The sequence below is a fragment of the Falco cherrug genome, chromosome 7 (assembly GCF_023634085.1).
Source record: "Falco cherrug isolate bFalChe1 chromosome 7, bFalChe1.pri, whole genome shotgun sequence".
NCBI lineage: Eukaryota > Metazoa > Chordata > Aves > Falconiformes > Falconidae > Falco > Falco cherrug.
The window spans coordinates 10143844-10168379 of NC_073703.1; the positions used below are offsets into that span (position 1 = coordinate 10143844).

General features: G+C 49.9%; 1 protein-coding gene across 2 annotated transcripts in view; it reads right to left on the reverse strand.

Moving 5' to 3' along the window:
- Positions 1–3918: 3918 nt before the first annotated feature.
- ST8SIA2 (ST8 alpha-N-acetyl-neuraminide alpha-2,8-sialyltransferase 2) overlaps positions 3919–24536 on the reverse strand; it is a 33082-nt gene continuing 12464 nt past the window's right edge. The window contains exons 2-6 of one of the 2 annotated variants that reach the window (XM_055717249.1): positions 21740–21802; positions 19634–19762; positions 18839–19096; positions 16246–16539; positions 3919–6480 (exon numbers count right to left, since the gene is read on the reverse strand). In XM_055717249.1, coding sequence (XP_055573224.1) covers positions 6195–6480; positions 16246–16539; positions 18839–19096; positions 19634–19762; positions 21740–21802 — 1030 coding nt within the window. In that variant the 3' untranslated portion in view covers positions 3919–6194. Of the gene's footprint in view, positions 6481–16245; positions 16555–18838; positions 19097–19633; positions 19763–21739; positions 21803–24536 lie in introns of both variants that reach the window. The other variant, XM_055717248.1, reaches the window with a different exon arrangement.

Below are 24536 nucleotides of genomic sequence, written 5' to 3' on the forward strand. Positions count from 1 at the left end.
TTTGAGGGGGGACCCACAGGGGCTTTTCAGCGGTCAAGGACAGTGTTTGTCCTGGTGCTTAAGCCTTGCCCAAACTCTGTGCTTTTCTCACCAGTGCAACACAACGGGTACAGCTCAGTTCTGTTTTGAGCAAGTGAGCAGCACGTTCAGTGCCTGCACCCTGCAATCTTGAAGGATTGTCCTTTAAGGTGGTATGTCTTTGAAAGTGGCATCTCCCCGGCTGTCCCTGGGGTATGCAGGGCTGGGGTGAATGCCCTCCTCCTGCCCTGGGCTTTTTTTTAGGAGGCTGGAGATAGTTGCTGCTGGCTGAGTGCTGAGGATTCCTACGCTAACCAAAAGAGAGACATTTCCATCTATGCTGTTGCTTCATGTTTATTCTCAGCTCATGCACAAGGTGTGAGAACATCACGGTGGGAAGAACTGGTGGGTGCTGACTGTGATTCTTGTGGAAGAGCTTGTAGTTTTGCTTGGAGATGATGTTAAGCAGCTAAATGCATGTGCCTTCAGTTGGATTGTGAATGTAATTGGCATGCAATGGCTTTGCTCATGCATCAGGCTAGGTTTGATGGAGCTGAACAGGAGTTATTCCCAGCTGGAAAAGGAGTTTACTGCTGAATACCCTAATGTTGCTGAAAATGGGAGAGAAGTCCATCCTCTTGGGAGGGTGATGACTTTTTTTGTTATCATTCAGGCCTCTGTCTAAGGTCTTTCTCAGTGATTTTGCAGATTTCTTTGCGTACATGGATGATGCGGAACTGTCTCGAGGGGGAGAAATAAGACATGTAGTCCATTCCCTGCTGCTGGTGGCCTCTCCAACCTGGAGCTTAAGCTGGAAGTGCTGTAGTATCCACAGTGAGACGACCCAATGTGGAGCTTGGACGTGAGCCATCCCATGACAGTACCGGAATCACAGAGGAGACTTGCCAGCTCATGGGTGCTCAGTTGTTTTCATAGGGAAAAAATAAGATGAAGTAGAGGTGAAGAAAAGGAAAGCTAGAAAGCGTTTGATGGAGTCAAAATGTGGACCGCAAAGTGAAATTCCACTGTGGTGCCAAGGGCAATAGAGTAACATTTAGAGACGAAAATAGCTGTTAATAAACCATTCATAAATGTGAGAAACCTAAAAAGGAAAGCAATCAAAACACTGGAAGAGCTGAAAAATATGTGGTTTAACAATGCATTACACTGGAGACCATGGTTACGCAGCTGGTTTTACCTCCTGATGTTGAGGGGCACTCTGGAGCAAACCACTTCCCTGCCATCCCATGTGGGTCTCTCAAAGCGTTATGCTTTAATTTCCATAGTTTCAAGCCTCTCTAGCATGAAATTGGATCGTTTAAATTTTTAAAAAGGGTGGTGGTCAAAAAATGGCATTTATATATCAAGATCTGTATATGGTACAACCTTTGTGAGGCTATTTTGCACAAAAGTAAAAATGAAATAATATTGGTATCAACTGAAACCATTTATGTCATTTGAGACTGACTGAAGTCCACAGTGCTCAGACTTTTTACTAAGCAGTATCCAAAATGCAATATAAAAATGCAAACAATTTTCATCACACCTTCAAAATGAAACATTGTTTCTTTCTGGTTTGCAAGACTGGTGTCTCAAAAAAATAAATAAAAAGAGATCTGGTTGCTTTTTAGCACTAAAAAACCCCTTCAGGCAGCTTGAAAAAGGCACCAACAAATCAGTAATTTGATTCACAATTACTATTTGCACTTTGTTCACTAATTATCTGGGCTGTGAGTGAAGCAGAGGATTGGTCGCTGACCCTGCGGCAAGCCCCGGCTGATGAAGCTTTTAGAGGAAGGGGACCGTCCCCGCTCCGTCCCCGCTCCATCCCTCTGCTCCAGCAGCTGGGAGGGCAGTGGTGCCCCTGCCAGCCCTGCTGGGCAAGGGGCTGGGGGCACGGGAGGCGGCTGGGGTCCTGTGCGGGAGTTCACAGGAGATCCTGCAACTCACCCAAGCTAGCATTAAATAAGGCAGCGCAGGCATAAATGATAAAGGCTCTCAGCAGCACGGAGCCTGGGGACACTGCAGCTTGACCAGGGGGGCAGTGCAAGATGTGGGCAAGCAACAGCCGCATCACTATATATATATATATATATATATGTATATATATATAGTTTTATAGGAAGAACAAAAGTACTGTGCTATTCCACTCCTCCTCTGCACCACTCTGCAGCACACACACAGAGCAATGAGTGCAGCGAGAGCTGAATTAAACTTCTTGTCTGAAGGATCCTTGTTCAGCCTGGACGGGTCTGTAATGACAGGTTGGCTCCTTGAGCTTCGTTCATCAGGGACCGAAATCACTGGAGTAATCAAGGGGAGAGGAAAACAGGAGTGAGCGTGTGCTTGCCACAATGCTCGGCAGTGTCGGAGAGTGCCATGAGGTTTCATGGCTGGCTGCTAGCCCAGAGACACAAAGAAGCATGTGGCAGATCTGAAGGCTGGGATGTAACCAAGTGAACCATGGGCAAAAAGAAAAGCAAGTCAGGCAGCTGTACTTCTGGCCGTGTTACAGCTAAGCAGGCGAGGCAAGACCCTTATCCCCAAGCTGTTGTAAGAGGAAAATGCACCAGAGGCACACAGTGAGGAAAAGGACGTTGGGTTTGGCCAGAACCACCCATTAGACTGTTGCCCCAAAAAGCCATGCTGGGAAACGCAGCCCCAAACTGTGGGCTTAGCCAGGTGAAGGCTCAAATTTACCTCTATTTTACAGGTTTAGATTGCTTTTTACCACCTGAAGGCCTTTTAGCACAAATGTGCCTAACCCACGGGAGGGAGCCCCCCATCCCCAAGCCACCAGCATCACCAGTTTGGGCTGGCCTCGCTGCCGGAGGGAGCAGTGGGATGGAGGAGCGAAGATCAAAGGGAGCTGCTGCTGTCCTTTAGGGCAGTTAAGTACATTCACAGTGCAACACGCACCCGCACCCCTGCCCGAATAGCATCAATACTCCTTTTTGTTTCGCGCTTGAAGACAGGAGGGCCTTAATTGGGCATGAAGAAATTCATCAAGCAGCAGCCGGGTGCGGCCATCGGGTCTCCCCATAGCGTCTGCAGCTGCCATGCCGCAGCCCTGCAGCTGCTCGGCGGCTGGCGGCTGCCCCAAAACAGCCCAGATAGCACCCACCTACGGCAAGCATCACTGCTCCCGGTGCCCAGCACAAGGGGGACCTGGAACTCCGGTCCCGCTGCTCACGAACAGCCTGTGGGCATTACGGCTTGCTGAGCTGCAGGGGCTGGGGCTTGGTGGAGCCGGGTCCCAGCTGTTTGCTGGAAACACAGACAGTAAAGCGTGTTTCCAACCTGAGGAGCTGCTGGAAGAGCCAGACTGGAGGACTTGGCACAGCCCACTAAAGCAAGGGGGAATGTCTAGGTGGCTTTGTGCGTATAAACTCAGCAGGGACCAACCCCCGTGGCAGCGAGGTGAAATGGGAGCTCAGCCATGGATTTCCATACCTGCAGGGTCTTCTTGCTCTTGGTTTAGTGTATTTTCAAACCAGGGGTGAGCAGGGCCTGTTTTGGGAACAGAACCATCACCAACAATGTCATGCCCCTGAATAATCTGCCTTTAACTCACCTCTGCTCTGACCCAGCAGCTGCTTCAAGAGCTCCAGAAATCCCTTCTCCCACCCTAATTTTAACCCCCCAACACACCCCTGGGGTGCTGCTGTTACATTTAGCTCAATGATCTCAGTGAGGACACCCTGGGGGCTTCAGGTGTCCCCCTGGCTGAGCACCAACATCCACCCCAGGTGGGCAAACCAGCCCAGCCTTCCCCTCGCCTTCACCAGCAAAGAAGGTTCCAGGGTCTCCCCATGTAATCGCCTGGCATTTTATGGTCTTGCTCCTCTTCTCATCCTCCTAGTCAAGGAAAATAAATACAAAACAACAATAAAACCCCTGCATGTTCATTTCTTGTATTTTTATTTAAAAAGAAGGTTTGCTAACAGCAATCAGTACCGTGGCCCAGGCCCCTCAATACAACAGGTGGCTTTAGCAGTCCCTGCGGCTTCGTCCCTGCTCTGTCCCTCCTCCATGCTGGGGACAAACCAGGGAATTACCTGGCTTTAACAGCCACTCCTGAATCACGGGAAGCTCCTTGGGATTGCAGACAACTTCCATTTTACAGTTTTATTCTCTGTCTCCTCTGTCTCAGGAAACCCCAACAGCTTAAGCTGAGGTTCCCAGCCAGGTTTAGCCTTATCGTGCAACCAAACTCAAGTAAAAATAATACAAAAAGGAAAAAGAGAGCCAGGTTTAAAAAAAAACAACAAAACAAACCCAAACAAAAGATAAAAGAAATAATTTTCTGGAGTTTGAAAGAAACATTCCCTTGGTGGCAGATTAGCCCACATTTATCCACTATAATGTTGCTTATACCTTAATCTTAGGCATCTTCATCTGACACTAATTAGCAGGCTGGAGGCTCCTACAGGTACAGTAGCTTCTACATTCCAAAACATGAAAGTGAGCTCTTCCTTTTACCACTTGAAGCACTGAGTTTTTAGAGATCATGTCAGGTATTTCAGCCCCAAACTGTATACTTTTTAACTTAAAAAAAAAAAGCAGTAGGAGGAGGCACAAAGGTGATAATACCCAGCCATGAGAACACTGCAGCCCGTGTCAGAGGCTTGCCTGTGTCGTGTTATTTACTCTCCCACAAATTAAACCCAAACTGCACTCGCTGAACCCCTGACTCACCTGCCTGCTGGCACCAAGTGCTAATCAGGAGACAGGGCAGTCTGCAGAAACAGAAAATTAGACAGGCTAATCAGAGCAATCTGGTTGCTTCCTTCAAAAAACCCAAAACTCAGAAAAAAGCAAATGTGGTTATAAAAACGTCTTTATATTTTGGGTTCTCTCCGGAAAAAAAAAAAAAAAAAAAAAAGGTTGGGAAGGAAGATTATTTCTTTGACATTCAACACTAGGCAAGCATCCCATCAAGATCCGTTTGACATCCTATTTAACTGTTCAGAGTAAGAACTAATTGGAGCTTCAAAGAAAGGACAGAGCAGGACTTCAGGAATACAGCGCTGTATGCTGGTTCTTTGCAGAGAAAAGTGAAAATAAATTATTTAGACTTGACAAAGTCCCTTGAAGTCCTGCAGTCTTTCTGCTTGGCTGGGTCTCAGGCCTATCACCAATATTTCAGCGGTTATTTTTGGAGGGGGAGAGAAGGCAGGCTGCTTAGCAGGTAGCATTTGGGAATTAAGAGCTAGATATACTTCTGGTTTTCATGAGCCCTGACAGATGTTGAGTGTCTTTGACTGTGGCACAGTAAGACACTTCATACTAGTGGTGCAGGTTTGTGGCAGCAAACCTCCCTCCTGCCACATTCCAGCATCTTTGCTCCTTTCTAAATTGTTCCTTCAAAAAGGGAGAGAAAATACATGCTCAGCATCCTCCTCACCATCCGCCTGGCTCAACACTGATGCTCCCATTCTCTGGAGGCCCTCACATCTCATCTCCGAGCAAATTCCATCACCATGATCAGCTTAGCACTGCTCCCCACCACCGCCTGGAGATCAAGCTGCAGCCCAGGAGGCTTCTCCCTCTCCTCTCCGAAGGCTGTGCACAGCCTGCTGGCCCACGTTTTGGATGGATCTGTGCATGCCTGCCAGACACCGGTCCCTGTGGGGCTGGAGACGGGTCCTGCTCGGTGCCACAGGCATTCCCTCGGCTGTGAGAGCCGCCAACAAACCTTCCCTGCCCACCCCGCTCCCTGCCCCTTCCCCTCCCCACCACGAGCACGGGGCCAAGAACGCGCCTCGCTGAAGAGTGCCAGCACCGGCGTCCTTGGCCAAACTAACTACCAACCTCAGACCAGTCACGACAAACGGCTTAACGGTTACCCATCACCTAACATACCCTCAAAAACCAAGGCCACCTTCACACCTTTTGGATGTAGGGTGAATGCCCTTCCAAGCCCAGCAAGCCCCCAGCAAGAGGTCTTGCCCGGGCCAGTCACGCCAGATGCTCCTGCATCTCTCCTGCCCCTTTCCTTGGTGAACACCGAACAGTTATAATACTCAGGTCAATATATATAGGTACCACGTATATATATTTGTGTCGCTGTGCAGCGCGTTAACAAAGACAACCAACCCCACCAGGCACCACTTGTCCTTTGTGCCCCCTCCCCTTCCTCCCGTGGCTGTGCAGGAACGCGGCCGGGGACCACCCTACGTGGCCCCATCGCACTCCCCCACAGTCAGCTTCAAGGCTCCCTGCTGGTGCAGCGTCTTTAAGGCTCTGAACTCCAAGGGCATGGTGTGTGGGCTGGCCTGCGAGGTGTAGCCGTACTTCAGGCTGTCATAGTAGTGGTACTTGACTGGGTTCTGGTTCTGGTCCAGGGGAAAGGGCCAGAAGCCGTAGAGAAAGATCTGGTTGCAGAAGCGAGTGGCTAAGGTGTACATGAGGAGGCCGGTGGTGGGTCGCTTGATGTGGACCTTGTTCGTTAGCCAGTACCTGCAAAGGGAGAGCAAAGCGAGTTATTCCCCCTGCGCACGAAGCTCGTGTCTTGCATTTTCTCTCTCCTGCCTCTGACCGAGACATATTGGTGATTCAAAGTGAGAGGTTTCTAACTAGCAGAAGAGTTCCCCATGCCAAGAAAAAGCCTCTCTAGGGATTGCTTCATGAATAAGCATCCTCCTGCTCTCTGTCTGGCGGTTACATCACACTTGTTGCTATGGCATTGAAGCATCTCATGCCTCGGCAATCCTTTATGAAAAACAAATTGCTTGCAACAGTGGCCTTCAGTACTCCAGCCTACAATTATCTTCCAATCAACCTAGGAGATCAATATCACAGACCAAACCATCCACATGTCAAGTAGACTCCAGCAACCCCTCGAAGCAGGCACACTCACACACACACGCTGATGATTTTCATTGATGAATGAAGATTTTTACTCTGACAGTAAACACAACAGGGCTGTAAAAACGTTTGCTTCGGAATAAAGAGTGATCAGACTGAAAGAGCTAAAACACGCTGCTATGTTCCCATTATGGCCAGCGATTGCTGCTGTGATCTTGGACCAAAATACATCACTAGAACATCTGCATCAGTCCATGAGATACACAATACGGCATATTGCAATAAATAACATGTGATATGGAGGTCAGCTGTGCTTGCTGCTGAAAAGCGCGTTACTTTTTATGAGGGATGGCAAAAAGAACAGGGAAAGATGTAGTGATGCACGAGCAGAAATGGTATCAGCAGTTGTATTTTTGGGCTGCCGATAAAAGTTATTGCAGCATCAACATCTCGTAAGAACTGTTTTCCAGTGCCCAGTGTTTATTGCACAGGCAGCTTACCTGGTTTGCTCAGCAGAAAACCACCACCAGAGGAGCAAAATCAGAAAGATAAAAGGTTTGGGGGAGGTAGAAGATGCCCCCCCCGGCTGCACCCTCTCCTCCCCCAGCACGTCTGATGCCAATGTCACCCCACAGCAAGCAGGGCTGTCGCAGGCAGCGCATCCCACCGTGCCACAGCCCGTTCAAGCCTGTGGATTATTTTTAATAGATCTTTTAAAGGGCCCGAATTCAGGTGAGTGCCTGGCAGCGCTTTCAATAAAAGGCATGAGGAAGCGGAGCAGAGCACGTGGCATTTCTCTGCTCTCACCCAGAGGTTTGGGATCCTGAGCCGAGTCCCATTGTTACGCGTGGAGCCATGGGAAGTGTCTTGCTCCTCATTCGCACTTTCTGCCAGGCTCCTGAGGGCCTGCTGCTCAGACAGCGGGAACTCTTGGGAGAGCTGAGTCTTAATCCTGCAAATTAGCTTTTCACGAAAGCCATTAAAATTTAGCAACCAAGGCACAAAAAGTACTTGCTTGTTCTCAGTCAGATAAGAGAAAAATTGACTTTTCTGGTGAATCAAATTCTGGAAGCAGAGTGACCGCCTTGGCATCTGCAGCAAGGGCACGGCAGGTTTTGTTGGGGTCCCAGTGCCTGCAGCTTTAGCAAAGGGTAAGTATGATGTTTTGGGAAGGGGGTCCTCCTTGCCTAGCTCATTTTGGCATCCAGCACAAAAAAGGAGCAAGAAACTGGGCGAAAGCCAGTATCTCCGAGGCACAGCACCAGCATTTTCTGAGCTTGCCCAGCCATATGGATTGTGCTATAGGGACACAGCAAAGCTCGCTGCGGTGTCAAGGCAATCTTCTCCCACAGGTAGCCATTAAACAGCCTCCTTGATGAGTTTATGGGTAAGCACATTAGACCCCTGGTGCGCAGAGAGAAATGGGAGATTATCACAACTATTTAACACTGTGAATTAGGTGGGGTATCTTGATGTAGGAGGGAAACTACCTGGGAAGAACTGTCAAGCCACATTAACCGGCTGGCTTTGGGGGAAGACAACTGTCTGGGTTTGTCCTGCAGCTGCTTCAGCCTTAAAACTCTCCTTTTACCAGTTTACCAGCTGGAGCACAGAAAGATACCGGTGACCGTTCACCTGCCCAAAATATTAACCTGTGGGTTTTGTGGAGAGGCTGTAAAACCTCTACGATCGTACAACGTCGTCGACAGCACAACGACGTGTCCCTTGCACATGGGTACAGGACATTCACAGAGCCACCGACATTTCAAGCATATTAATGATGACAAAAATGACCTGGGCCAAACACCAAAGCGCCCTACAGAAGCACGCTGTCCTCTGCCACCCAGCACGCACACACAGCCTCACCGAGACCGAGTGTGCGCAACCGGTACCCAAAAGCTGCCCTACCGAAACCAGCCCGGTGCGTCCCCCTCAGCACACGCAGCTAGTGAGCGCTCACTCAGTGATATCGGGGTAGGGAGCAATGACAATTCAGTTTCTTACAATGAAAATTAAACACCTGGCACCCTTATCTGTATTTCACTCTATTGCAGGCACGGTATTGCGAAAACCAAAGGGATGACAAACCTTGCTTCTACCGCATCATAAATTCTTGCTGCTGGCTGCAGCTTTAGAGGGGGTGATGGACTCCAGGCCATCCCAGCCCACCCACACAGATGACATACATAATATATAATGCCCAAACCATAACACAGGCCATGCCACAGCACTTGCAATTTGTCTCCTGGACAACAAAGCTAGGAAATCCTCCGGTGAGGTCTGGGGAATACGGTTAAATGACTGGTTTGTGATGGGAGTGTGGGAGCTGCGCAGGAAGATCTCCCTCTTATCTCTCCCACCGCTGGCCAACTGAGACAGCGGCCCCATTCCTGGTGCAGGAGAGAACAGCTGGGGATGGAAATAAAGCCTAATTAATTCTGTAAATCTAAATGAGGTTGTCTGGGCGCACATGGGATGCTGTGTCAACAGCGCACCTTTAATATGTGAGGTCCGGGATTTTAATTAGGAGGAAAGATAATCTTGAAGCAGGCAGTAATTATTTTTCAAATTGGCTACACCAATCACCATAACTATTAACTGCAACATTTTATGGAAAGAGACAGCAATTAAAAGAGAAGAGCAAAGAGCAGTCCTGAAACTCAGTACCTCCTTTCTCAGAGCTGTTCTCACAGCGTGGACCTCCTTCAGAAGCCGGTGCTGTGTCATTTCCGTAAATAAACCCTCAGGGGTGGAAGCAGCTATAGAGATAGGCTGGTGCCTGAGCAGGATGCAGCTATGAACAGGAACCGTGACGCTGTCAGGCAAAAATTGTCCATGACAGCTTGTTTCGGATCATGATAGTGACAGATGGAGAATGCCATCAGATCTTCAAGGCCATCTTTTGTACGGAGGCAGCCTAGACACCAGCCCTGGCACCTATTTGAACTAATACTTGACGGTTAGCCAAGGACAGAGGCTCCACGAATAGCAGCTCAGAGAGTCCTATCCTAGCTGGTAGGTGGTTCTGGTTGCTCCTCAACAACATCAATTTTCCCAAATGTTTCCAAGAAACTTAAGTAGTCTCCTAAGCAGAACTGCATAGCACTGCTGCCCATCGGTGTGTGCCTCCTGCGAGGGGGCTGCAGCGACTGCTGTATTTGGACTGTAAAACCCGGTGGGAACTCTTCAGGAGACAAAATGCTCTGAAACTGCCCCTAGGAAGCCACAGCTCCCACCCGAGTCAGGGAAGGGAGCAGCCTCCACATGGCACTCCTGGAGCACGCACCCCGTCGCACTGACGGCGCTTATCCTCCTCCAGCACCACCAAATTCAGGGCGCAGAGCCTGGCCTTGGCTTGGGCTGAAACGCTGGCTGCAAAACTCCTCCCCGCAGGCAGCGTTTGAGCACTGCCCTGCTCTGTGCCTACCCATCACCTCCTGGCATGTCTGAGAAAACCCTGAAGTAACTTGTGCTCTTCAGGGAAGGGCTAGCCTGCAGGATAAAATGAACAGAAAATCCATCGGCCCGATGAAACAAATAGAAAAACTCGTGTCAAAGAAATCAAGTTTCAGCAGTATCAGCTGCATTACTTAGTGATACAAATCAGAATAGCTGAAATAATGCTATTTCAGACCCTTTTAAAACAGCTTATTCATAAAAGTGTGATAGAAACACAAGCTGTTGTGGAGGTGCTAGTCCTTGACTGTCAGGCATATTACCAGTCTGCCACACATTCTTCTCCCATTAATCCTCATAAAAACCCAGCTACAGATAATCAGAGCAAGTGACCTGATGGTGCTTTGCACTTGCACTGGTGCAGGCAAGGACAGGACCCACCGGTGCTGGCAGGGCATAGCACGTATCCCAAACGCTGGGTGGATGGAGATGAAGTGCTGGAGCCCAAGCAGCCACAGCCCCCACCCTGCTTCTCCCAGCCCTTTTCTGTCCATGCATCCAGTCTCCTCTGTCACCTCCACCAAAACAGCAGAGAGCAGGTAGAGCGATGGGATCTGTGCTGGATGGGCAGGAATGGGCAGGTCTCCACCCAGATTCATGCTAACGCTGACTCCAGAAGCTGGATCTGGAGTCACAGTTGGGCTTTATCCCCAGGCTGGGGAAAGCCTAAACACCAAATCAAGCTTCAATATCCAGACTGGAACTGTACCGTGTGGCTTGGACTTGGCACAAGAAAATCAGCCCTGAGACACAGCTAAATAGCTCTTTTCTCCTCCAGGTCTTGAGTTCTGCAATGCCCTTTCAAACACCCACAAGTTAATGCATTTCCAAACAGACAGAAAAGGAGGAAGGTAACCGGGAAGAAGATTACCCTATTTCTTTCCTCTTTCCTTCCTATGCCCCTCGCCTTCTTTTGACCAAGACAAGACTAAATCTTCTTCCCGATTAACCAGAACAAATTAACTGTCTTGGGGTCCTAGTGCAGACACACCACAGCTTGGGTACAATGTGCCTCAAGAGGCAAGAATAATCACTCACACAAGGATTTATTTGTGGGATATCCACTGATCTAACCCACACATGGCTTTACAGGGCGTTAGCAGTCCCTCACATCCTACCCCAGCCACATGCCTGTGACTGGCTATTTTCTCCCCCTACACCCCTCAGCTGAGTGCAGGACCACTGTCCTTAAACCGCCTTTGGGACCAGAGAGGAAGGGCTTTAAGGCACGAGTCCCCAGGGCAGATATTTCAGAGAAGCCCCTGTAGGTGTAAAATACCGTAAGAGAGAAAGCATGGAGTAGCTGATTTAGAAACCCCGTAAGTGGGTGATGCTGGCTAATCAACAGCAGAACGGGTCTTGAGACAGAGAGCGAGAAAAGATGAGCTGGGAGAGCTGTGTAAAGCGAAAGCAGCAGATTAGCTTTGATGTGTTAAAAGGGGAGCCTGTGGAGGGATGCAAAAAGGTGGGGTGATACAACCAAAGCAACAGGTTAGGAGAACAGTCTGCACACATGCGCTCTGTGTGGCTACAAGCAAGGTGAAGGCTGCGGGGAAGGATGCAGTGTGAGCGGGACACGAGACGAGGAGGGACCAGGGGAGGGTTTCCCCCATGGCTGGCGGATGGGAAAGGCAGTGGCTGAGCAGCACTGCCCTGACAAATCAAAGGCTTTGATGTTGTTTGGGTGTGAGGACCCAGGGAGACATCTGAGGCAAAGATGAATCCACCTTGTGCCCCACCAGGCTGCACTCCAGGGGAGATGTGGCAGAGCAGCACTACACAAGCTATGGACCCAGAGCAAGGCAATCACCGTCGTGAAAAGCGCGTGCAAACTGTCACAGCTATTTGGATGTTAAACCTAACAGGAGACTTAGCCAAGGAGCTGGAAGATTTATTGATTTTTTTTTTCTTTCAAGAAGCTCTTAACAAAATCTGATGGGATTAGAATTGCTTACTGCCAAGAGACCCTCATGATGGACACAGTGAAAATGCTAGACTAGATTAGACAAGACAAACTGAAACGTGTCCATGAATTCTCTGCAAGGAGTGATAGTCAAACCTCCAGACACAATTATTTCCCCCTGCTTCCTAAATTTCATGTTATTTCTGTAACAAAAGCAGCTTGGCAATAGAGATTACAAGGCTTTTTGGAGACACTAACAGATGACTTATAAGGGGCTTGCTTGCTTCCCAGCCAGGAGACAAGCACTGTGCCAGATGAATTGCTCAGGAGACATTTCATAGAATTGCTCCAAAGTGAGTCACGCACCCCTGAAACACATGGCACCGTCCCCATCCCCACAAGCTGGCTCCCTGCCACGGCACAGCTTTCCTCTTCAGCCTTAGGTAGCGACTCGGCTTCCTTCTGAGCGCCTCCAGAATTCTCCTTGTATCAGTGTTCTGATGCTGATGGTTCTCTTCCCTCCTGGCGTGAAGATGGCGAGTTTAACCATGTAAGAAGAGCCTCCGTCCTATTGCACAGATTATCCAGAATCATCAACACAAAAAGCTATCAGCAAACATTTAAGGCACCCTCAGAGCTAGGAAGGTGATGTCTCAAATGATGCTGTTAAAGACAACAAACCCAAATGCTTTTTACTTATCACAGCAACACACACTCTACAAATGCCCCAAATGCACTGAAAATTATAGGAAAAAAATGCTCAATTGCCACTGAAATGCATTCTAGTCCGGGGGAAAGCAGAGCAGGACAATAAATACTGCAGTTCAAGGAGGAGTCAAGAACTCACAAATGTATTTTGCTGGTAGTAAGGGAAGAAAAGGCAAAGCTTTTGTAGCAGAATTGTTGGATGAGATGTTAGTCTTTGTAGAAAGTGCTATTCCTTGGGAAAAAAACCCTATATATACATATATATATATATAAAAGAGCGTCTTGGCTGAAAGACTTCCCCCGTTTCTTTGTGATTTCCAAATCAACTTAGGGTAGATAATAAAGGGTAGCTTTATCCAGCAAAGGAGAAGACAGGACATCTCTGCAATCGCAGCACAGAGGGATGCTCTGTGGGGCTTTGTGGATTATCAATTCTCTGCCGCATACTACATGCCACAAAAATTATTCATTTCACAAATCTCAGATCTGTCAAATAAAAGTATAATGCTACGAACTGGCATGTTCTACAGAGAGAGCTGGAGAGACAGAGGAAGTCATTGGAGACCATATCCCTGTAACAGCAAGGAGCTCATAAGCAAAAAATATAGGATGATCACAGGAATTCAACAGTATCACAGAGGATGAGTAAGTAAATGCCTAGTGATGCTGGTCAGTTTGACCTGAGGAAGGAATCCTTCTTCATCCCAAACTACAGCATATTGATTACCCTGAGCAGATGGCCAAGACAACCCTATAGGTACCGGAGAGGTTTCCTATATAGCACCAAGAGCATCAGCACACCCACCCCCCACCAGCTGTGACCAGTTCATTCAACACTGCCTGAATCACTCTTGTATCCACCCAAGTCCAAACCTGAGGAAGCTACACCAAGGAAAGGGTTAACATTGACTCCAGCCTTCCCCCAGCACAGCCCTTGGTCACCCAGCCGTGGGTGGTCCCTCAGCCCTGGGTGGTCCCTCTGCAGGGCTCCTTGGCCAGACCACAACACACTGGGTAGGTGTTGAATTGCTCCCATCAGTTCTGGCTTTCTGAGGGGGCTGCAGTTCTAATTATATTAACTGTTAATTAGTAGGCATTTTGATTTCCTGCTGATAAGTGTGAGAGCAGGTCAAGCAGCAGCTCCCTTGGCTTAGAGGGCAGCCCCAACGAGGACTAGCACTGGCTTCTGCCATTATAATTGAATTGGTGCCGCCTCTGCGCAGCCATGACCCACCTTTCTCCATTGTCCCACAGCACAGTACAAGCCCAAAGGGCAGGATCGAGGTCTCAGCCGTAGCTCAGACAGGGCACCTGGAGCCTGTCATCAGCTCAGCCAGTGTCTGACCACATGCTGGTACCATATCCACCCCAGATACCCACCAACAGCAGCCACTGCACTTGCTTGTTGGTCAGACTGGTTGCATCCCTCTGAGCCCCAGGAGGTTTTCAGAAGCCCAAAGCCATGTTCCTTGCACAGGACCCCATGAAAACCCACGGGAACACTAGCACGTGCAAAAGGAAGACCCTACTCCAAGCCATGGGAGAGGGGTGCATCACTATGTGCCAAGAGACAGCGCTGAACCCCTGGGCTGGTTCCAACATCCCTGGGTCCCCTCCAGCCAGGGAGGACCTGCCAGCCACGGGTGGCAGCTCCAACACTGCTGTGTGGGGGATGCACAGGGACAACTAGAGCGCCAGCCAGCCCAGCTGGGCCACAGGGCTACAGCACAGGAGGGCCAGGAAGGTGCCATGAGTTGGAAGCTCAGCTCGGCAGAGCTTACTGAGGCATCCTCCTCTTCTCCCACAGGAAAGTGATGCTTGGCCCTTGCCAATCCCTCTGCAAAGCTTCCTATAGGAAGTTTCTGGCACTGGGAATGGTTGCCAGCACAGGATTAGCAGCCTGTTGATTTAAAGGGCTTATTACAGGAGCTTAATTCTATTTTGACAGATGAAAGTAAGTCAATTACAGCTAGAAATAGCTCAGAATTTGGGTTGTGGGAATTTTTTTTTCCTTCCTCTCCTCCCTTTCTGCGAGTTATGGTATCACTTCCTTCTGTCTCTTTACCTCAAAGCCAGCATTTTCAGTAGGATGCCTCTCTGGCCCAGAGAAGGCTCAAACACAGGCACCTGGGGCAGACATGGTTCTTTTTGCCCATTATTGCTGCCTGCGATGCACCACGGCACGAGAGCCTCCACTCCCACCAGCCGCCTGCGGAGCTGCCCTTCGCACCCCTCTCCCCAAAGCACCCCCTTAGGCTTGCTCCTGCACGAAATGACCCCAAAACCTGTCCCGTGTCCACCCCTGGACCAACACGCAACCTGAGCTGGGACAGAGCAACCCAGCATGGACCAGAAGAACTCAGCCTGGAGGTGTGCAGGGGAAGAAGTGCTCAAAGCAAGCATAAAACATTAATGCTGAGGCTTAGAGGCAGAAGCACCACCTACATGACTGAATTCCCATCCCAGGAGATCAACAGGGTCTAGCCAAGATCACAGAGGGCAACTACTGCCACTAAGCCACCTCCAGCATAAGCCACCACTTGTCTAGACTCCTTAAATGCCTAACGAGTCATGACTCCCTAGCGAAATGAAGCAAAGCTTACCCCACCCCCAAGCCGTTCACAGGCAAGTCTCACCCCTCGGGCTCCCTTTCTTTTATAACCTTCCCGTCCCCACCACACCTGTGTCTCCCACACACCTGAAGTTGCAAGGAGAGAGCAGAAAGCCCCCTTCCTTTCCTCCCAGCAAGTCTGCTCACCACCACCTGGCCCTCTTTACCTGATCAGCAGAACCAGACCACGTCAGTCATCTCTCTGCCTTGGCTGGTCATTTAAGATAAGCAGTGCAATTAGCACCGTTACAGGAGAGTACAGGCTATTCATGAACAGTTCTTGGGCCTCTGCCACTGCTGAGCCTGTCCAGGCTGCCAAGAGCTCCCTGACCTGAAGGAGCCATGTGAGACTTGCATGTGTCACTCAGTCACACGGTGACAAACCTCATTGCTAGCTCAGCACACACGCACTTCTCCAAGGAAAGCTCTAACCATAGCTTGGGGAATTATCATGGTGATGACACCCAGGCTGAGACCCCGGAAAGCACTGGAAGGCTTAGGCTCGCTATATTGCACAGCTAAAAGCCCTCACACACTCAAAGAGCAGAGTGGGGAGTTCCTGCTGGCAAGGTGGTCTCCATTTCTTGTCTAGGGACCAGCCACCACCTGTGGAGTCATTCTCATGGTCTGCAGAAAGAAACAGCTCGCACCGTTTGCCTCCAGCACAAACCCATCGATCACGCTCCAGCTCAGGAAGCTCACAAAATCCTGGCTCCGAGCACACCAGAAACACTCTCACCCTCGGACAGCGTGCAGCAGGCGCAGCGAGGGGTAGGCAGTCCTGACGTTGATGTGATGCTTCAGGATGAGCTCGTTCACCCACTCCACTCGCTCCTTGCCCCCCTTGGCCATGAACGCTGGGATCCAGAGGATGCTGCCGTTGAGGCTGTGGAGGCGCTGCAGCAGCTTCTCCCTCCAAGTCTCGTTCACCAGGTCCTCAAAGGCCCGTTGGATGACCGAGGGGTTCATAGTCACCAGGTCCGTCTTCATGCCCACGTCCTGTGAGTACTCCTGGACCGGGGCCAGATTGCACCTGCGAGGGGAAACACTGAACAGCCCTTTACAAGGGACGCTGGAGAGGGCAGTGACAAACACGAGGGGTGTGTGATGCCAAAAGCCAGGGCGAGTGACAGATGTGCCCGTTCACCCTTGCTTTTGGGAGGAGGAGGAGCAGCAGCGAGCATCAGTCTCTGCAATAAATTCGAGGGGCTCTGACCTGGCTGAGCCATCTTAATATCGGGTCATCGCTCCTCAGCGTGACGACATGTGCATGCACATTCCTCTGCGGCAATGCTAATAACAGACATAACTTTGGTGTCTGGTGGGTGGGTTTGTAGGATCGGTATCTCTTCTGGTGCGGTTCAAAAATAACACGTAGCAACAAACCTCCCGTCTTTGCTGCCACGGCAGATTTGAAATGAAAGGGCCTTTCCCACGCAAGGAAGGCGCTCGCTTCTTCATTCTAGCCCTGCTGGGGTAATATTATCCCAAGTCCCTTTTCTCCTCCTGGTGAGTCTCTGCTAAGAGCAGACCTGGTGGCACCAGCAGCGCTAATAACACCAGTGGGAAGGGGATGCCAGGACATGGTCTCCACAGGGTTTGGCTGACTGGAGGCTGTGACCTTCAAGAAACATCTCTTTCTGTAGTATCAATTGGTGCCTCCTCTCAGGCTGTGCACGCGGATATGGGCACGCTCCCCCCCCAGCAGCTCCCGTGCCACGAGCTCCTGTGTCACACCAGGGCTGAGGGGCTGCGGGATAAATGGCCAACAAATCACCCCCGTTATACTATGGTTTCCTACAGCTCCTTGAGGGGGGATCTCCGGCTATTAAGCCGTGGCTGTGCCATGCATGTGGCCCTGGGTAAATGGCACCGAGGACCAGCTGACAGAGGGGTGCAGAGAGATGCTCCCCTAGCATGGTGCAAACCAGAGGGTTCCCGTGTGTTCGCACACTGCGTGCTCTCCTGCGGCGTTTTACAGCGAAGTTACAGTACTTAACGAGCAGGAATTGCATCCTAACCATCTGCCTTGATAATCAGCCATTACTGCTGTTTTCCCTGCTTTACAGATGGGGAAACTAAGGGAATGGTGTAAAGAAAATCCAGTTACTGGCACGTGGGGCCCTTCTGATCCGCTCATTGCAGGAGTTAAATCACTGAAAATAAACACTGGATCTGAAGAGAGAAGCTGTATCCTGGACACAAAGCCCACCACTGGTCACTGCCAAACCTGCTGAAAAGGGTGCCTGGATGGAGCAAACCTTCCCCGGGAAGATGCAGGTTCAAGTGTTGGCTCAGATAACTGACGGTGGGAAGAGTATGTCCGTGCCAGACCCGCGCTAGCATGCCTGGCTGGAGAGAAGTTGCTCAAAATCCCAATCCTTACACCCAGAAAAGCTTTCCTCCTGCAACTTCGCTGCCTGACGTGAAAGCCCCTCCCTAAACTTTGCCAGAACTGCAATAAGCAATCTTTCCCTTTGCTCACTCTGGTGACACTTCAGGATAAGAACGGTAACACCCCGTCCCCCGTGGACAGGACGGAGCTGCGAGCAGCCAGGTTTGAGCGGGGGGCAGAGGTGACATTATCCTCGCTCCCACGTCATGCCAGAGACTGCCTCTGCGAGCTGGTGATGGATTGGGCTGTCTTCATAATAGACTCACCAGAAAGCAAATGTCTGCACATACATAAATCATCAACGGACTCCTACAGCCCCTCAGCTAACAGATGTACATGGGTGTTGGGGACGGGAGGGCAGGCGTGCGTACTCCTCCTCTCCACTTCAAGCACCATCTCTAGCGAATTCGGTGTGTGTCCCAGTGGGGGTCAGGGTCTGTTGGTGCAGGTCCATGGGGCAGTGCATCTGTGGGGACATCAGTGCTGGGGATGGAGCGGTCACAGGGGAGCATCAGACCTGGATGTGCACAAGTGTGGTGCCAGGGCATCGTGCGGCACACCTGGCGCTCGAGGGCAGAAGTGATTTGGGGAAGAATCAAGCTTGCCTCCACCCGGAAAGTCCAGGGCAGGGTTTGTTTGCAAGAGGGCATGCATGTGGGAAAAGAGGAGGGAGTGCTTGGAACTGGGGGTGCTGGGGATTAATAGTGCCCTGGGGGCATTAACATGAGAAGACACAGGGTGAATTTGCAAGAACACTGGGGAAGCAGTTGGTGGTGAAGGGTTTGCAGCAGGGTGTTTGCAGCGGTGAACTCTACACGTGCACACGGAGCTGCAAGGCTGCGCTGCACCATGCAGTCAGGACTCCAGCCCCTTTCCACTTTCCAAGACCCCCCGAAACCCCCTCAGCCCCACCACACAGCGGGGCACAGTCCACTACCTTATCACGAAGCTGTGCGCATCGATCTCGGGGCCGCAGCCGCTGCTGAGCAGGACCCCCGAGTTGCCCACGATGGCGCAGGTGGGGAACTGCTTGCCCTTGAGGGGCGAGGTGCGGGGCAGCAGCTCGTACAGGTTCTGCGAGACATTCATGGTGCTGTCCCTGTCAAAGACGTAGTGGATGACGTCCCCTGGCTTCAGTGTCCCCTTCAGCACTGAAATGTCCTTCTCTGCATCCAGGAACTTCAAGATCTGTTTCCTGAGGACAGGGAAGAAACAGCCCCATCAGGTGAGGTGCAGAGATAACCTGGGTCATACATAGGATGAACTCTTGCCTCCCAGCTGCCCTCGCTCTGTGGCCAGTCCATCTGACTGACGCTCTCCAGGAACACCTCGCAAACAGATATTTCCATCTTACTGCCTGCTCCTTCTCCACCCAGCCCTTCCTGGGGCAGGCTAGTGCAGTCAGTCCACCATTAGTGGGGGGGTCCCTCCCTGCATTTACCTTGCGAAGAGGGTCGTCTCCTCCCCTCCGTGACCCATCACCAAGCACACATTAATTCCACTTGGCCTGGAAAACGGGAGCTCAAGTGCTCCTTCTTTCGTCACTGCAAGGCCAGCTGGTTCAGTGGGAATTCATTTCCAAGTGATCGCTTACAGATATGAAGCCTAACTCAGCGGGAGATAAGCTTTTTATTTCTTCCTCAACTTCTTTAGATGATATACAGAGGCAATTTGCCAGCTTGCACTGTAGAGGACCAAATCTGTCTCTTGTCCTATAGGTAATTACCAGTACCTGATCTTCAAAGAGAGTGTCTGGTTGTGTCTCCATTTGGATGAGGCTGGTTTAATGTTGTGCTTAATGCTTTCATTACTTCTGTCAACAACAGCTGGAGACGAAGAGTCATTTATTACTACTTCAGCTCTAGAGAAAAGACAGACAGGGAGAGGGAGAGACAGGATCCGTTAGCATCCCAATGGCACTTCTAATCACTGTCTTCAGCTCTGGCTGCTGGAATTCAAACTTCATCAGAAAAGCAAAATTGTAGTTATTAGCTAAACAAGAACTGAAAGCTGTTTGTATTCTGCTACACTCAAGCAGACAGACACAAATCCTTAAATACCTGCTCGCTTACATGAACACAGACTTGCAGCCAGGCACAGCTCTACAGAAAACACAGTCTTACACATCTAGCTGTAGAAAGGCATGCACACAAAAACACAGGCAGGTTCTGCAGAGACAGGACACGTGCAGACAAGACAGCCCAGAGCCCCAGGGAACCCCCAAAATTCACCAACACATTTCCTACATGGGCAGCTGAGGTTGCTGCCCAGTCGCCTCGTGGTCACACGTGAGCATCCCAAAGTGGAGCCAGCACAGCCCCTGGAGAGGGTTAAAATCCTCGCCGGAGAAGTGCAACCTTCACTTCACCCAAAGGAGAAATTAATTTAGCTGAGCTGCTGGGAGCTGCTTGTGAGACTGGGCTACGAGCATCCTGTACCCAACAGGGGGAGGCTGGTTCGCTGGCAACTTTCTCCCCCGATAGAAGAGAGCACAAGGGTTTCAGCATCTGTGTTGCTTGCTTCACACCCAGAAATGAGCAGGGGGATGGGCAACAGCTAGATGCTGTGGTTTGGAGATGCTCACTGGGAGACCCCAGTTTTTAATCCCTGCCCTAAGCAGCGAATCAGCCCCAGCACTTCAGTGCCATTTATATCAAATGGCAAGAATTAAGGGAGCCTCTGAATATTTGACTCCAGCCAGCTGCCCTCCAAAGAGGATACTCGTGCATCTCATCAAGAAGCTGTGCATGTATCTGCAGCCCCGAAAAAACCTTCACACTTCAGAGCGCTCTGAAAAATACATAGCCAAAGCACTTGCTTATCAGCTAAAGGGAATCTCCCTCTCCAGTGCAAAGGCCTTTCTCCAGCTGGGCAATGGTCTGTAAATAAATACATTTATAAAAAGCATGTAAACCCCCAAGGAGAGCGAATAGTGAGAGGTGGGGCAGAGCTGGCAGCCCAGGCTCATGGACAACATCCAGCTCCCGGGAGCACATCTCCAGCCCAGGGAAAGAGCTCCCGAGGACACGCTGTGGCTCACACCACGTAACGTTTCAGAAAGGCAAGGAAACGTGTTTATAAATGCTGGCTGCCAGTGTCCTTGTGTGTGTTTGTACAGTACCCCTCCAGCGGCTGCCAGTCGAGGCTGTTGGATTTGTTTGTATCTTGCGTTTTGCCATATTGCCTCGTGTCTTGCAAAACTTACTTACAGGGTGTCAAAATTCATAAAGGAAGCAGGGTAAAGAATTCTTGGGAACAACTACGATTTTTTTCATTTTCTCCATTTTCTGTGTTTTGATCATGGGCGGTGACATCACCACAGAATGATGTCACTTTCCTTCTCACATGGTGTCACTGAGCTTTGCAACTGTGTCACTTTCTAATGCTGGGCTGACATGAAATCACTGTAAAAACGACACAGAGAGACACTGAATGAAGATGCGATGCTACAAAATGACTCTGCGATAGAGAGATGTTGCTGAAGTGCATTATGATAAAACTGAATGAACTTCTGATGTCAAAGACAGCGATCTCCCTTCTAATAGCACTTAGTAAAGCTACAAAAACGGCAACTCTATCACTGACTTATTTTCACAATAAGTAACTCTCTCCTCATTCTCTCAATCACCACAACTTGCAGATCCTTGGTTATTTGCAAATGATTATTGCGCTGAGCTGGGAGAAGGAGGGGGAGAAACGATTAAGAAAATGCAAAGCAGAAGTGAAAAGAAACAGATACATTTGCTAAATAAGAACAGCACTATCCAGCGAAGAGGAGAAGCAGATTAATAGCTGCCTTACAGCAAAAACAAATGAACACAAAATCTAATTTACAAACCTATTAGATTTGCTATGTAAGCTGTTCACAGCTGATCTGATTGTACCTCTGCCTCCAGAACTCCTGCAAGACAAAGGAAATGCATTATTTATAAACCCATCTCCTCTTTGCCAAGCATTGTCCAACAGTCAAGAGATCCTGCTCTGGAGGGCTCTGAACAGAGACGCTAGTGCGCCGCTTGCATCCCACCCCATCCAGAAGAGAGACGCCCTGATGCCTGTGAAGGTTTTTTCACATCCACCGTCATTGCTGCCCTACCGCGACCGTAAAATCATTCTGGCAAAAAAGCTCCTAACCAACCCAATTAATAATACCTGCGCGATCTAACCAGCTATCAAAGACATCTGGTCTCTGTCGTCAAAGCAGCATGCAGCCTACAGGTTGCATTAAATACATCTCTACCTTTTTTTTTTTTTTTTTTAGGGAGTCGGGTGTTAGCAGTGCATAGAGAAGGTCTCCTCTGTCTCCAGGTTCCCAGGGGACTTTCCTTGTCCTTTTCAGGTGGAGACGGAGCTGAATGATCTGGACAGGATTCTCACCACTGTCTTCATCTCGGGCTTCCAGCTGAGACCACCCAGCATCTCCATTTTATGCACACCAAGCCCCCAGCCTCCTGGTGAAGAGACCTGACTTGCGGAGACCTCATCCTCACAGTGCACCTCCTCCCAGCTCCCAGTGACCCACAACAGACCCAGGGCTCCCTTCCAGCCCCCTCTGATCCCATGAGTGCCCTGAAGCCCCTTATCCCCACCTTCGGTGTAACCTGGCTGAAGCTATGTGGCCAACTCACCACAGCCGTTCACATGCTGGAGCTGAGACCCAAAGTGACAGCCTTGTCACTCCCATGGCCTGACACCACTGCGCAAGGACGGGTGCCAGACCTGCCTGAGTAAGACCTGTGGGAACAGACAGCCAGAATTCCCAGCACCTATATGATGCTGCAATGAAGAACAGGTGGGACCAAGCCCTCTCAGAAACCAACACCACTCATACCACCTGTGCACCCTCACTTAAATATAAATACATATAAGTATTGGTCTGCATCTAGCTGGCTGCAGAGCCCCTTCTTGCTTTAGCATGCTAATTTCAAAGGGGTCACAAAGAATGAGTTGAGCACTTCGTGATGCTAAGTGGGAGCTGGGCTCCTAGTCAGACACATTTTAACTGCCATGTGCTCACTGTTCTGCTTCGTTGTCTCCATTGCACACGTATCTAAATGAACACTCTTATACAGGGAACCAAATTCTCTTCCAGCAGAAATATTGTTACCTGGAAATATATACCTTAATGAAAACTTATCTCAGGAGCACGTTATTTCTACCAGTCCCGAAAAAATCCCAAATGCATAAGACAAATGAAAAAGAAATAGAGTGTGGGAATGTTTGGTGCCATCAAAAAAAGATTTTCAGACTTGTGGGATGCAATGTGAATCACTTTGTTAGGCTGAGCACAGCCCTCAGCACCACATAACATCAGACCCTTGCAAATGCTGTGACGGTTGTCCCTTTCCTCCCTCCTGCCAGAGACCATCTACAGCCAAGTCAGAGCAATTCCTGCTCCGACACCCTCCTCTTTCCTTTGGAAAACCTGAGAGTCAGTGAGATGTTTCATTTTTTTGGTGCATCAAGGGAACAGCAGGAGTAGCTTATTCCTAGAGCCTACTGGCATTTAACAAGCCTCCGCTTTAATGGGGTTCACTGCGGGGTGTGGGAGCAGACTGGATTAGTGTGCAAACTACGCATTCCTTCAGAGACATCTCCTCTGAAGGAGCCTTCCAAATGGGATTCACACTCCTTCACACTTGTTATAAGACAGATAGGGACTGGATTAAGGGCTTAGAAACAGAAATGCTGCTCCCTGAATAAGTGCTGGTTCACAATCTCTGTAAAAGGAAAAAAAAAAAATAATCACAGAAATTAGGAAGTGGAGAAGACCTGTTAGCTCCCACCTCATCCATGTTTTGCAGCTATGGCATGACTGATCTGAAGCATCACAACGTATTATTCAAATGTATTTATCCAATCTAGCCATACATGTCCCCAGTGACAGGCCTGGGCATGTCTTCTCCTGGAATCAAGGCAGGCATCGGGGCTGGAGATGCCAGAGGTGAGGAAGACAAGCTGAGAGCACATCTTCCAACTCGGTGGTGGGGAAGGAGATCGGCTGCTCCGATCCCGCTGAGTAGTCCCTCAAGGGCAGTTCCAGGGGTCACTCTTTCCCCTTCACACACTGTGAAAAGCAAAGGTTTTCAAAATACTGTAATGCAAACAGAGCAGGAAGTGTTCTGCTGTCATGTGCGAACATGGATGGGGTGGCTCATCGGTGGAGGAGACAGCAGGGCTCTGCCAGCCATCTTCCCGTGACTTGTTCCATGGCACTGGGCTCATGGCTTCGCTAGCCAGCAGCAGCCAGGATGCTCTTGGTGGACACCTGAGATGCTGGCAAAGACACTGCTCCCTGCACCAGGTTTGGTTTCTCTCTCCCAGCCACTGAGATTGCCTGAAGCTGGGACATGATACTTGGCTGAAGGTCTCAGCTGGTTTAGTGAATCCTAAAATACTCCTGTACCTTCCAAACCATCAGGTTTTTGGCCCTTTGTGTCCTACACTGCAACTTCTAGACATCTTTCCTATTTCCCTTTGTACATCAAATGTACATCAAACACAACGTGAGCTGTGGCTACGACACCATAGGGTGCACTGCTCTGCCCAGCCATCCTGCTCAGCTCATCCCACCGGCGGGTACCAGCCAGGCAAACCAGCTGCTCAAAACACCCGTAGTTCAGCCAAACACAATG